A 15,363-nucleotide genomic window follows, 5' to 3' on the forward strand; every position below is an offset into this window, starting at 1 on the left:
GTAATCCTTATCCCGGTTGAAACCATAGACTGTAGGTTGAAACTGAAAGAAAACTGTCAGTCACGCCCCCGCCGGTACGCTCGATTTCATTACCGAAAATGTTACATGTTAAATGTTAAAGTTACTATTTAAATCCAGTTACCGAAAGCCTTTCTCTCTTTTTTTCTCCCGTCTGGTGTAGTTAACAACAACAACAACAACAACAACAACAACAACAACAACAACAACAACAACAAAAGTAATTTCACGAAATTAAACTTTATTCTTTTCACTGATTTCACTAGCCAACACAAGATTATCATTTTGACTGGTGCAAAGTAAGAAACACTGACACCAAAACCATCACTGACACCGAAAGGGCAATAATGATGAAAAAAGAGGAAGACCAAATTAAAATAGACATAATACAATTAGATAAAGTTGTTACAGTGTTGATTTTGTAAAGGCTGTTGACAACTAAAAAAGAGCAGCCAGGTTAATGAAATACTTCAGAGCCCCAGGGTTTCTCTCTGCACCTTGCAACCCAACAGTGCATTTCCAGCTTCCACACACTCTGCCATACATGGGGCTGAAAAATAAAAAAATAAAAGACCAGGGAAACGAGGATGAGAACAGTGACATGGTGCTGAAACAAAGAGTCAAACAGCTGATTTTAACCAGCACACACTGTTATAACTACTCATTATCATGTTTATTACCGTTCTGAGCACGGAGCCATGATGCAGCCTTCATAGCCAGGAGCTCCCACTCCTCCTTAGCATCCAACTTGAAAGCATGAAGCCAGATCAGAGCCAGAGTGGTGGCCCACACTTCCTGGTTCACCTGGTTCAATCAAATAAAATCACATGGGACAGAAAAGGTGACAGGACATCAAAGAGAGCAAGTACTATATAAAGTACCTCAGGGGAAAAGTAGCCTGATGTCACTGTTTAATACCAAAACAAGTCCCATTGTAGATGTGTGTCATTAAAGGTTACAGTAACCCACCGATGCAGGTTTTGCCTTGTCCACCTTCTTTCTGGTCTTTCTCAGTGCAGCAGCCAGACCTGGACCCAGCAGCCAGCAGCCGGACGCCATCTGGAGGGAAACCAGCTGCAGCAGAGGGTCTCTGACAGGCTGTTTGGGAGCGGTGTCCTTAACTGGATCACAATCCAAGGCTGAAGAAAAACGTTTGAGAAAGATAAATAGAGATAAAACGATCCCTGTATGATTCTCCTGTTTTAAGTTTCTCTGTCTCCTTCTGTCTGAGATTCCTTCGACATTGTGAATAATTTCCTCATCCACATTGTCAGCATGTTAATCTGCAGAAATGTATTTATTGGAGAAGAAGGTCTGTCTGATTATATGAAAGCTAACATTTAGTACAGTCAGTGAACAGTATAAGGACTCTTTTTATATTAATTTATTGCACAGGGTGACTTCATCCTCACATTCAAATAAAAGACAATAATCAATGAAATGTCACTGCTGAGTGAGGATAAAAAGACCGTAAGGCTTCAAATCTTGACTAGATTTTAGATTTTGTGTTTACATTTACTACATCCATTATGCCATAGTACCTCAAAAAGCTTACACCTACAGAAATCAGGCCCTTTGCAATTAAGCTCTCTGTCATCAACTGTTATATTAAGAGAAAAGAGAGGCCGGACAATGACAAAAACAGCAGAAATACAATAAACTGACAGATTAATCCACACACACCAAAGCACAAAGCAAAATCTTAAACATTTACAGAACATTAATCAATGTACAAACACAAGACAATAAACAATAAATTATATTTGAATAAAAATCCAAAGACTGTATAGACTAAAACATTGACTAATTGTACTCAATGGCTTCCTAAATAGCGTTTATTACATCCATTTTTATTTAACATTTATTTTTCCAGGTTTTCCCTTGAGAATAGATCTCTTTGGCCAGACCTGGCCACACCCATTATTATCATTACAAGGTGCACTCTCCAAATTCTCTTGATTATTATTCACATAAATCATCACCATTACATGTGGACATACAACAAACATACCACTGCCCCAGTTACACGTAACCACTTTGTTTTGTAATCAGTCGTATCATGACCATAATCAGTCAGTACGTTTACATGCAGAGCTTAATCGAGCTATGCTCAAAATTCGATTTTGGCTCAAGTCGGACTTCTGTCCTTGTCTCAATTTACATGCAACTGAAAAAAACGAATAACTGACGGGGTCCGCCCCCTCATGCGGCGTCACCCGTTGCTTCAGCGGGTTAATACGCCCCCCTGTCCACACTTTCATCCCGGATTTACTCAAAAATAGAATTTTGCACAAAGTTTGGCCTACAACGTCTGAAAGATGAGTTATCACATTAATTTTATGACCCAAAGTGGGCTCAAATTCAATTTTCTTTTCTGTACACCTTTAATCGGAGTTCTCAACTCCGATTTCAGTCGGACGAAGGTGTTTACATGCACTTCAGTTGTCCAGTTATAGTCGGATTAAGGCAATAATTCGGTTTTTTCAAGTGTCATGTAAACGTACTGTGTGGTAGTGCAATAAAAATCCATATCAAGAACCTCATAAAAAACTTACTGTTATAAATCTATGGATATTCTCATTCATCCAAAAAAAGTTACTGTAATAAATGAGACCAAAGTAAAAACGTCTTAGTAAAAACTTACTAGTAATAAGTGGTAATAAAACCATATGAGACCATAGTCCATTCCTGAAACTAGATCAGTAAGCAATAGCAGCAAAAGGAAATTACGGTAACCATGACATACTTACCAGCTGACTCTCACAGAACAACACGACAGGGTCAGCAGATGTAGTGCGGCAGTAATGGAGGGTTTAGGGTTTAGGAAAGTGGGGTGTGCCAGGTGCTGGCTCTGAAGCACCTCCCTGACGGTAGCATTAAGAGTGTGTCAATGATCACTCTCGCTTGTCTAACTACATCACTCTTATACTCTGCCTGGAGAGGCTGTAAGTAGTTGTGTTTCCGCATATCTTCATATTGTCACCATTTTTTGGAGTCTGGACTTGCACTTGCCCCTCCTTGAACCGTGGTGGAGGTGTTTAAGCACCCGAATGACCCTAGGAGCTATGTTGTCGGGGGCTTAATGCCCCTGGTAGGGTCTCCCAAGGCAAACAGGTCCTAGGTGACGGGTCAGACTAAGAGCGGTTCCAAAACCCCTTATGAACGGCATATCATCAAAGAAGACCACGTCACCTGGATCGGCGTTACTGGGGCCCCACCCTGGAGCCATGCCCAGAGTTGGGGCTCGCAGGCGAGTGCCTGGTGGCCAGGTCTCTGCCCACGGGACCCAGCCGGGCTCAGCCCGAAGGAGCGACGTGGGCCCGCCTTCCAGTAGGCCCACCACCCACAGGAGGGATCACAAGGGGTCGTTGCCGTGTGTTTTGGGTGGCAGCCGTGGGCGGGGGCCCCGGCGACCCAATCCCCGGACAACGACTCTGGCTTTAGGGACATGGAATGTCACCTCGCTGGGGGGGAAAGAGCCTGAGCTTGTGCGGGAGGTTGAGTGGTACCGGCTAGAGAAAGTCGGGCTCACCTCCTGGAGTATGGGGTCGGAGGCCCTCTGCTGAGGACTGTACGGTCCCTGTATGACCGGAGCAGGAGCTTGGTTCGCATGGCGATCTACATTCCCACCCTCACCTATGGTCATGAACTCCGGATACAAGCGGTCGAAATGAGTTTCCTCTGCAGGGTGGCGGGGCGCTCCCTGAGAGATAGGGTGAGGAGCTCTGTCACCCGGGAGGAGCTCGCTTTTTATTTGAGTAATTAAATAAGACACAATTAATAACAGCAGATTTTGCGGACTGAATTGATTACCTCGGACAGGTAGAGTACATCCAATATAGCCACGGTCATCATTCCCTTTAAGTTCACCTGTCACATTGAGATAAAAAACAAGTGCATTAAATAAAACACAAGACACAATGAATTATATTTTTGAATAGAAATCCAAAGACTGTAAAGCCTTAAAGAATGACTGAATTAGTTTCCTTAATAGTCTTTATTACATCCATTGCTAACATTACAAGGTACACACTCCAAATTCTCTTAATTATTACTACAGTATCACTGTCTTTGTAGTTGTCATGTTAAGAGAAAAAGACCAGAAGTATATTAGACAAAAACATAAGCTACCCAACAGTGTAATCCATGAACACCAATAGGACTGTTCAGTCACCACACTGAATTCATATTTTTGATTTGAGTAAAATTAGTCACAATTAATAGATTGAATTGATTACCTCGGCGAGAAAGAGTACATCCAATATCATTCCCTTTTAGTTCTGTCACATGAGATAAAAAACAAGTGGTAAATTAGACAACAGCAATGAAAGCAATAATACAAGGAGGCAGCACTATGAGCAAACACCAAAGCACAAACCAAACTGAAACATTTACAGAACATTAATCAATGTACATTTAAATAAAACACAAGACAATTAACAATTAATTATATTTTTGAATAACAATCCAAAGACTGTAAAGCCTAAAAAATTGAGTAAATGTACTCAGGGGGTTCCTAGCCTTCAGTACATCCATTATTATCATTACAAGGTGCACACACCAAATTCTCTTAAAGGTTGGATATGGAGAATGAGCAACATACCACCATCTATTGATCAAGATAGAAATTGCAACAACACAAAAATAATCCCAGCAGGCGCACACAGATGCACACGACCGGGAGGAGGCTTAGCAAAACAGCAGAGATGTGACCCCCAATGGGCTCTTTGCACAGCTCCACAACTTCCTGAACTTAAGGCTGCTCCTTTGTTTCCTGTCTTACATTATTGGACAACCTGATTAATCCAGGTGTGTCTGACCATTGTGACTACTCGAACTACACGACACACCTGGATTAATCAGTTTGTCCAATAAAGTAAGTCAGGAAACAAAGGAGCTGCCTTAAGTTCAGGAAGTTGTGGAGCTGTGTAAAGAGCCCATTCTGGCTACTATTGGCTGGTCCGAGGTAAACAGGAAGTCATTGTCAAACCTGTCAAAATTTCTCAAATTAATTAAAGTAGAAGTAAGCGTTCCGGACGTTTTGGCTAACTTCTTGTCAGCCGATGGAGTTAGCAGTCCCCGCCCTCGCTCCTACGTCACCACATTCAAGCGCATCCCTTGGCTGCACACACAGAGAGGGCAGCCCCTTTATGCCGTTCTCTCTCCTAAATGGATAAAGGTTGTAGGATACAAGGAAAGTTTTCTCCTCGGCTTACAGCAGAGCAGAGTGACTGACAGACCTGTGTTTCAGACCAAACACTCTATGTAAGTGATTGCCGTCAGAAGATACAACTATTTAAGACTTGTATTAACATAAATATTCCGCTTACTTCTGCTTTAATTCAGACTAAACATGATTTTTTTAATGGTTAAAGGGACAACGAGGAGTTTTGGAAAAGCGAAGCGTTTTCACACTACATTTATGAGCCTCCACGCACACCGTAGAATTCTTCGACCGGCGCAAGACGGACTCATGTTTTCATTCATCAATAATTAAAGTCAGAGGTTCAAAGAGGTTCAATTACCGTCGTAGTTCCGACCATAAACGGCAATACGGCGGGGTTATTCTCATGAGCGTCCGCGAAACCGAAAGTATAAGGAAACGCTGGTCGGCTCGCCCAGCATTTCCACCATTAATTAAAATAACAAAATAACGATAGAGACAAAACGATATATTTATTGAAAATGGAGCCATTAATAAGTGTGGGTAGCGTAGATTCATCCACATTAACGTGAGACTTGTTTATAACCAAATAGAAACTCCTCGTTGTCCCTTTAAATTAATACTGGTAAAGCACCCCCTAAACGCTCCGTGGATGTTTTTTTGTTTTTTTTAAAGGGACAGTATGGGACTTTATTGGCTTTTTATTGACAAAAATCAAATATCGCTTTCATAAATACGTATTTCACTGAAGTGGAATCGCGCCCGCATACAAACGAGCGCTTTCTCGTACCTTAGAATGAGATGTTACAAGTCGTTACAAACATACAGGGGGGGGTTCACCGAAACTTCTCTGCCATGTTGAATCGCCATGTTTTACGTTCAGTGTCACCGTGGCTGTAAGTAACCTCAAACTCGGGCCGCCGGAGCTTCTCGGCTCGGGGAGAAAGTTTTCCGGACAGCGCCTGTTAAAACTGTCACCACCGTGTAGCTAGTGTGAGGAAGGACGGAGGCACTGGTGTTGCCTTCAGGTGCAGTCAGACACCTGAATGACGCCGTGAGTGACGCCGTCGGCAAACCAACTGGATGTTATTTTACTCGACGAGAGAAAGCCGGTAAAACGTGGGTCAGGTAAACAATACGACATCACCATGACAACATATTGTCACGCCTGTATTGTTTTGCCTCGTGCTGGCGGACCGTTTGTTTACATAGAGGCTTGTTTATCCTGATACATGCAGCGTGTGTTGTTTTTCTGACTTCTGCCCGAGTTTACGTAAACGCAACAGCAAGAATACGTGCCGACATGCAACCACACCGCTAGATGGGGGTAAATCTCACATACTGTCCCTTTAAATAAGCATTCTCCAAAATTTAACCTTTAATTATTACTCACATCAATCATCAGACTCTATGTATTTAGTTGTCATGTTAAGAGAAAAAGAGCAGTAGTGTATTAGACAGCAGAACAGTGTAATCCATGAACATCAAGCGGACTGTTCAGTCACCATAATGAGTTCATATTTTTTTATTTACGTAAGTAATTAAATAAGTCACAATTAATAACAGCAGATTTGCAGAATGAATTGATTACCTCGGACAGGTAGAGTACATCTAATATCGCCACGGCGATCATTCATTCTGAGTGCACCTGTCACAAGTGGTACATGAGACAACAACAATGAGAGCGACAATACAAGGAACCAACAGTTTAATCCATGAACACCAATAGATCTTTACTGGAAGAATTGACATTATTTCACTTCAATAATTAAATAATTCTGAATTAATAATTGTGGATTTGCAGACTTAATTTAGTGTACACAGTATCATTTGAACTGAATTATTAGATTTAGGTTCAATTTTATTGGAATTCAGCAAAATCCAAATTAATAATCTACAATTCAGATGATGCTGTTCACTCTCAGATCAGTATCAGATCAAGTACAATATGGAAACTGGTCCTTTGAATTATGTTGTGATTCTATAAAATAAGATCCGTGTAAGAAAATTTCAAATGGTTCAAATAGTGACACACAACTCAGCCCATAAATATCCAGAGAAATATTGTATCACTAAATATCTGAAAATCAGTGTTACTCAACAAAATGCTTACTCACTTAAAGGGATAGTTCAACATTTTGGCAAATTGGTCCATTGCCATAATCCCTATAGTCATAGCAGTAGGTTCGTTACCTTTAATTGTCGGTGTAAGCTATTTTTAGAACAGCGGAGCAGAGCCGCGAGCTGCTCAGAGCTACACTACAGAGGCTAATGGGATTTCTTGGTTTTCCTCATCACACTCATCAAATACACAATCCAACAACTCCAAAACGCTCAGGTGGACAAGTTGTGACCTGCACATTCACCACACTATGAGATAATAATGGAACGTTACAAGACAGAGCCGTTTACAAGGTAAATACAGAGACTGCTTGCTGAAAAACTGTCCCTGAACGCAACGCATATCAGCGGTTTTGCATGAATTTACCTCTAAAACAACTATGTTCCATAACGTTCTGTCATTATCTCATAGCGTGGTGAATGTGCAGGTCACAACTTGTCCACCAGAGCGTTTTGGAGTTGTTGGATTGTGTATTTGATGAGTTTGAAGAGGGAAACCAAGAAATTCCAATAGCCTCTGTAGCGTAGCTCTGAGCAGCCTGCCGCTGCGCACCGCCGTTCTAAAAATAGCTTACACTGACAGATAAAGGTAACGAACCTACTGCTATGACTATAACGATTATGGCAATGGGCCAATTTGCCAAAATGTTGAACTATCCCTTTAAGTTTACTACAATAATACCTGAAACAATATAAGATCTGCTCTGACATACTGAAAATAATAAGTATGACTGTGGTGTGCAGGCGTCTACTTACCATACTGTTGACTGCTCTGCTTTGGTTTCCCCCATGCTAGCCTAAATAAAGATGATATGCCACTAGATTTTGCTTTTCCTGAGGAGAGAGCAGAACAAGCAAATGCAGAATAGTTTCTGAATAAACTCTGTAATGTAATCCAGATGAAGCAAGATGCCACCTAGTGGAAAACTTCAGAGATGTTTCAAGGACTGTAATCATTTTATGTTTTGTCCACATTATGAGCACTTACGTACACTGCTTACGTACACACATTCACACAGGCACGCACGCACGCACACACAAAAATAAAGTAGCTCACTGACTGGTTGTCCATTAGTAACTGTATGACAGACATATTCCACTTTCAGATGTGCTTGATATCAATGTCAGACCAAACATATCAGAGCAAACCTAACTCATGTAGAGTATTTCACATTATCGCTGCAACCGCTTGAAAAATTTCTGCCACTGAAATGTGTCCTTTCCTCCATATTTCATCAGATTACTATATTTACAGCAATACACAGGTCCCATTCAACTTTGTACTTACTGGACGGAGAATTACACTGCTTCGATCCAGATCTGTTCCATGTCACTGGTAAGGAGCGGAAAGGAAAGGTTAGAAATGAGACACACCTTGGAGCTGTGTGGTGGAGGGAAATCAAACAAAGGAGAGACTGGAAGGAGGCCTGATCGACATCATCACCTCATGAGAGGAGAATTGAATCTCTGGAGCAGGCGGACCTGTTCCTGCTCAGACTCTGTGGTTGCTCGCAGGTCGGAGGACACCTACCGGCAGATAAGTCCCTCTTCAACCCAAAACGCTCCTGCTTCTCCCCTGTCTGACCCGAAGACCTACTCATCGGTCTATCAGACTCAGCCATGGTGAGCTGCAGTAACTTTAAAGGAGTGGGTGATGCACTTACTGAGTGGTGGAACATTTCTGCGCAGCAGAGGTCCTAGAATCGGTTTGCCTTTGACTTTGGTCACAGCAATGAAGGCAGTGTAGGAGCTGCTCACTCCTGATTGGACACTGAGCTTCACCACCTTTTCGTTCACTCCTCCATCTCTCCGTCCTCTGTGCTCTCTCTCCTGCATCTCCAGGGAGCGAATCAGAGTCCGAGCACCCAACCTGTGGACTGTTAATCTGCAGACAGGACAGAGGAGTCAACACAGGTGGAATTTCTTGTATATAAGTCAAATATAGAGATATGCAGCATCTCTAGCCGATCTTGCTTTTGTTGTGGCTGTTTTCTAACAATAGTTTTACCCCGTGTCCTCCGCAGGTTTGAGACTGAAGCGGAGCTGGTTCTCAGAGCGATGACCTGTCAGGCTGTACTTCACCGTCACCAAACCTTCTGATGCTGTTGAACTCTGAGAAAGTTTCACACTGTTAGAAACCATGTTAATTGTTGTAAACAAACCACAGATTCTGCATTTAAAAAAAAAAAAGAAAAAAAGAGAAAAGATTAGGATGGAGATTTTATTCTGTGGGTAATGGGGGCAGGACTAGATAAGCTTTTGCTTCTCCTGCTTTCCCTTTCAGCCGTGTGTACTGTATTATTTGAACTAAGATGAAGTGTGATGATGATGATTTAATTGACATGCCCGAAATAAACAAATTAATTAATTAATTAGTTTGACACTAAGTGGTAGAAATTTTCAAGGGGGTAAGTTTGCTGCTTCCTGATACACAGTAATGTTGTGTCTCCAATTCATTAAATGTAACAGCTGAAATAAATCAAACAGAGGTATTTCACTGTGAGTTGGTGCTGCTCCTACCTGTCCAGTGAGCTGGGCATAAACCAGTGACCTTTGACCCAGGAAAAGTGCTGTGTTTGTTGGAGAGAGAACAGTGGCAGACACTCCTTTTGGTAAATCCCATGTGACTGAGATGTCCTGCACAGCTGGCTGCAGGGCAAACCGCAGCGACTGCATCACCTGATGGGGAAAAAAATAAATGTATCTGTTTGGGAGACATTTTGAGCCCTTTTTTTAAACAAAAAATAATGGTTACATTTTTGAAGATATTTTTCAACCACATTTCTTTTCTTACTTTAGGTTGCATCCTGTCCTTTCCTGTGATGAACTGGGCGTGACCTCCTCCTTCCTTGGCAATCCCATTGATGAGAGCAGAGCTGGCTCCTTCCCCGATCCCAAAAGAGAAACACCTGAAATACAGAAGTTTTCTTTTTAAGACATACAACACCACAACATGGGTCAAACTGTGAGTGTGTGTTTTTGTTTCACCTGTGGGAACCTGAATTCTTCTTCACCAGATTGATCACGTCTCTGGTGTTGCCCACTTCTCCGTCAGTGAAGACAAAGAGCTGGAGAGAAGAGTTTACACATGAGTTACATAACATCACATCATGTCACTGAAGTAACACAGCTGTTGTGTTGTGTTTATGGTGATATGTCTGTGAGGTGTGTTTTACTTGTCTGGGTTGACTGGGAATGCAGGCCTGGCTGTAAATATGTTGGAGGGGCTCCAGGATCTCTGTTCCTCCTTGATCAGCCTTCATCTTCTGGACTTTCTTCACAGCCTTTTTCATGGAGCTCTGGCTGTACTCCACACTCTTACTGCCATCACACAAACGAATGAACACATGCACAGTCATGAAAGACTGATTACAATGTGGCATGAACCCACATCTCCTGGGTAATAGTCATTTGCGCTAACCAGTCACCCAAAAGGATATCCCTGTGCCCAAGTAGCCAGGGCAGATGATCAATTGGAGCCATAGTGACAGGACCACCACTGTCACAACAAAGTTGCAAAGTGACATAAAAAGTGACTTACGGGAACATGTTTTCAAACCACGACCCGAAACTGTAGATGTTGAAATAGCAGCCCATTGGTAAGCTCTTCAACAGCAGCAGTAGAGTATCCTGAAGATAGAAGAGGATCAATAGTGAAGTTTACTGTGAGAGGTACACTATAAATGATTATATGATGCCTTAACACTTGTTGAATACCCTGGCACTGGCAATACGAGTCTGATGACTCTTGCCGTGGTTCATAGGTGAGTCCATGCTCCAGGATTGATCCATCAAGAACACAAACTCTCCACTTGAGGCGCCTGAAGACATCACAGACTGAGGGAACTCAGGGTACAGACTCAGCATCACGACTGGATCACTCATCAGAGTGCCTGAAACACATCATACGTGTTGGAGAATGAACTCTTTCAATTCAAAATAACATCTTGAGTAGTTTTCTCTCACCAGACTGGGCAGAGGCCTGTCCTGCCTCCACCACAGCAGAGGGCTGGTGGGCGTCTTTGTAATAAATCAGAAGTTCAACATCTCTGTCAAACTTGTGTCCTGCAGCCAACTTCACCTGGAGTTCACAAAAACACACTCATAAACATCATTGAAGTTATGAAATGTCTTCCTAATGTTGAGGAACAACCACACACAGCAGACACATCAGCAGTCTACCTACCGTGGCCTGGGTCTGTTCTGGGTTGAGGTACTGGACCGGGTCCAGGGAACAGTTGGACTCTACTTTAGAGACTGGACGAGGAGAGGACACTCGGGCAGAAAAAGACAGACTGTAGGGAACCAGAGAGGCTGGAACAGAAGTCACCTGGACACTGGCTCCTTCACTACCTGTTTAGAAACCAATTTAGAAACTAGACTTTTAAATTAAATATTGCAGAAACACCTGGCGCAGGGAAAAGCTACCACTGAAAAATGAGAAGAGTCTGGTTGTGCTTAAAGCAGAACTATGCAGGATTTCGGCTGTAATTATTGTGGCTCAGAGTCACTGTGATGGTAGAGTGACCTATTATGAGGTGAATGGGGTCTAGGCCAATGCGCTCACCCCCCCCACTGGCTGAAAACCGCACTTGCAAGATCAGTCCTCCGTCTCGGTGTCCCAAATCTCATCAATGGATAGAACTATCGCGAGAAACTGCCTTACGGCAGTACGAGATAAGAACGCAGATGACGTCATGCATGTCATGAATCGTGATTGGTTTGAGTTCGGAAAGGTGGAGGAAACCATGGAAACATGTTTGTACTGATGAAGTTCGGCTTGTGGCTAACACGGAGCTAATGCTAACAGACACACACACACACCATGGATCTTTTATGAGATAATGTAATACATCATGACACACACACGCCTTCGCGTTTTGGAACCTTTATTCACGTGCGTGTATGTCTGTGTCTTTGTGTCTTTGTCTGTGTGTGGCCGTGTTAGCGTTAGCTCAGTGTTAGCAGGGCTTAGCAAACACCGCTCTCTACCTTCAGCAGTAAACACAAGCACGTGTAGGGAGGGGGTGGAGGAGGTGGTGGCGGCGAGTATTTTTTTTTACGACAGTGACATGTGCCTCCCAGAACTGTGGGGGAGCCCCGGAGAGGGAAAAAAAGAGAAACCAACGAAGGAGCGAGCTATTTCCGGTCGACTTGCATAGTTCTGCTTTAAGGACAGTCAGAGGATAAAGGTGCAAGGATTCATCCACTGGATGTTATGGATACCTGTCAGTTCATGGATGGCAAACCATCAAACCAGTCTGAAGATACTTCATCTAAACTTAATTTGGAGCCAAAAATGTGTCGGTGGCATAAGGGACAACAGGGGATGGTGTGCTTATAACTCATCCTGAGGATATTTAAAATAAAACTTCCCCAAATAGCTGAGATGATGATGATACTGACTGACATCCAGTGAAGCACCCAGTTAGCATGGCTGAAATACATTCAGTTCTTCATCTCAATTTCAGCCAAAAGTGTTTAAGAATAAAGGTGAAAGTATTCTACCCACTATATGTTAATGTCAGTATTGATTTCACCCGCCAAAAAATTCCAGATGCCTTTGCAACAGAGCAACTAGCAGGTGTTTGAGCTCGAGAACTTTGTGGTTGCATCAAGTACAAAGTGCACCATCCACCCACTGCTCAGACATGAAACCAGCTTGCAGTGTTGGTTGGATTTCCTACCCTGAGGTTGGTAGCGAGGGTTGAGCACAGCAGGCAGACAAAACCTCAGCCCGTCATCAGCCTGCACAGCCAGCTCAGTGACGTACTCCAGCCTGATGGAGGCGCTCTCTCCTGGAGGCAGACTGCCCACACTCAGAGTGAATATATCTGGACTCTGCTCACTCTCCTCCAACATGAAGGCCTGCTGACCAGAGCTCAGAGCATCATCGTACTCCTCACGAGCCTGGAGCACAGAGGACACACGTCAACAACATCCACATCAGTGTTTACTGTCTCTTTAGGATCTTTAACAGTGAGATAAACCTCCAGCGTCCAGCTCACCTGCTGCTTCTCCTTCACCTCAGCTACAACCTCTGTCTGTCCAATCTTAGCACTGAAATGACAGACAGCAGCATCTCCAGGCAGAGGGAAGACAAAAACAGCCTCTATTGGTTTGTACTCCTTGTTCTCGTAGTTCAGGGTGGAGACCACTGTAGCCACATGGTCCCTCACCTCCAGCTCCACCTCGATGCTCTTCAGAGGAACTGACAGAGACACGGACGGAAAAACAATGATGAGCATAAAGACCGAATGAAAACTGTTGCATGATCTGTAAAATCATTTGGAGAAAGATATTTTCTAACAGCTCTGTACCTGGTTTCTCCTCAACACTTATTAGACCACGGCAGTCCATTGTACCTGTGCAAAGGACATGTGACGTGACAGTGGATTACAGATGCTCAGATGCATCACTAGGAGTGTCATGCATCATGCATATAGAGGACTGGAATAGGGACTTTAACAAATCAAGTCATTCACATGTTTAGGTACATTTTCTGAGTCCCATCTGAAAAAAAGAGATCTGTACCTGGTTCCCTCTTGGCAGTTAGTAAACCACAGTAGCACATCATTCTACCTATGCAACAAGGAACAATGACATACAAGAGCTTTCTGTAGGTTGAATTTAAAAGGTGCATTCTCAGCAGCATGAAATGAAGAAATAAACAAGCTCCTCACAGGAACTGACAAGAGACATGGACAGAAAAATGATGATGAGCATTAAGAATGAAAACTGTTGTATGATTATGTCTCTGTTGTTATTACAGTCAATGAAATCCTCTTAACTTTTACATGAATACAAAGAGCTGATGGTAGAAATGCTTATCTGTACCTGGTTTCTTCTGGACACAGTAGCTGCTCATTGTACCTGTGCAACACGGAACAGTGACAAGAGCTTTCTGTTGTAAGGTTGAATGGTAAAGGAAGTTATTGTCAATGATCAAGGACATACTCAGCAACAAGAGAGTTGTTATCTGTTATTTTACATGAATATCATCAATGGGCTAACATTATCGAAATTAATTTTCTCATGTGCACAATCCGTATTGTGTAGTCAGAGCTCTAATCAGCTGTTAGCTCGAGGGCAATATAGGAATTAAAAACGGCATTATAGGTGTCTGAATGGAAATGAAAATGTGAAAAATTTAAACCACGTGATATGATATGATATCAATTAAATAGTAGCATGCATTTGCATGAAACCTACTCTTACCATTATTAAATGTAATCAATATTTTCTAAACTTTCGACTTAATTGTCGAGGTACATAACGACAAAGTAATGTCACTCTTCATTGTATTTTTTATCCACAAATTCCAGTATAACAGTATCAACATGTTATTACAAAAGTTTCTCCTCTGACACCGAGTGCGTCATCTCGGATCACCACAATAAAAGCACAGAAGAAACAGGCTCACCTGTTGATCAGCGTTTACAGTGAGAGACTTTGACTGCAGCTCCTGTTGCCGTTGTATCGACACGACTTGATACCAAACTGTTTGATTAAAACTGAAAGACAACTGCCAGTCACTCCTCCTGGGTATGTTCAATTTCCGTGCACAAGACCCACGGAAGGGTGGAGCTTAAAGTGGCACGAAATGCCAGGAAGGTTACTTGCTGTGTTTACCCTATTTCTGATGTAGTTGTATAGATGCCGTGTACTACAGTTATATAAATATCTATTTTTCTTTTATAAAGAAGGATTTTATGGTGCTAATTTACTCCCTCATTCTGGGGAAGACGCAGCCTACTGGCGTGGGCTGGGTTGTGTTTTGTTTAGTCATTTAGTAAAATAAAAATACACAATGTCTAATAGCCTAATCTCATCTGTAGGTTTGTGACATTAACGTCATTTCAGAGATATACAGAAAAAACTAACTCAAGTCATGTGTCTAATGTTTTTTTATCAAAGCAGTAATAACCTAGACACAAGAAAATAGTACTGAACCCACTGCCAGGAACCTCCTGGTCTCATTTTTAAAATGGTATAACAATGTTGGCATTACCAAGGACGATTCATTTCTTTTATTTCAAAGTTACCGTGTCAAAGACATC

The 15,363-nt window shown here is 42.4% G+C and overlaps 2 protein-coding genes across 2 annotated transcripts in view; both read right to left on the minus strand.

The window, feature by feature from the left end:
• The window catches only part of LOC310996227 (von Willebrand factor A domain-containing protein 5A-like), a 49,595-nt gene extending 34,773 nt beyond the window's left edge, over positions 1–14,822 (minus strand). Inside the window, exons 1-3 of the mRNA XM_083985610.1 lie at positions 14,727–14,822; positions 14,141–14,176; positions 13,838–13,885 (exon numbers count right to left, since the gene is read on the minus strand). Coding sequence (XP_083841736.1) covers positions 13,838–13,885; positions 14,141–14,171 — 79 coding nt within the window. The 5' untranslated portion in view covers positions 14,172–14,176; positions 14,727–14,822. The remainder of the gene's footprint in view (positions 1–13,837; positions 13,886–14,140; positions 14,177–14,726) is intronic.
• LOC310995701 (von Willebrand factor A domain-containing protein 5A-like) lies at positions 351–13,663 on the minus strand (the record flags this gene model as incomplete). Its single annotated transcript, XM_083984822.1, has 17 exons — positions 351–568; positions 699–822; positions 988–1,157; positions 3,211–3,342; positions 8,968–9,188; positions 9,312–9,415; positions 9,824–9,982; positions 10,098–10,212; positions 10,292–10,371; positions 10,480–10,624; positions 10,845–10,933; positions 11,021–11,124; positions 11,270–11,384; positions 11,490–11,560; positions 12,991–13,213; positions 13,312–13,514; positions 13,624–13,663. 17 exons carry the CDS (start codon positions 13,661–13,663, stop codon positions 489–491), a joined length of 2,175 nt encoding a protein of 724 aa, XP_083840948.1. The 3' UTR covers positions 351–488.
• Positions 14,823–15,363: the final 541 nt, after the last annotated feature.

This window comes from Trachurus trachurus, assembly GCF_905171665.1.
Source record: "Trachurus trachurus genome assembly, chromosome: 13".
In the NCBI taxonomy this organism is placed as follows: Eukaryota; Metazoa; Chordata; class Actinopteri; order Carangiformes; family Carangidae; genus Trachurus; species Trachurus trachurus.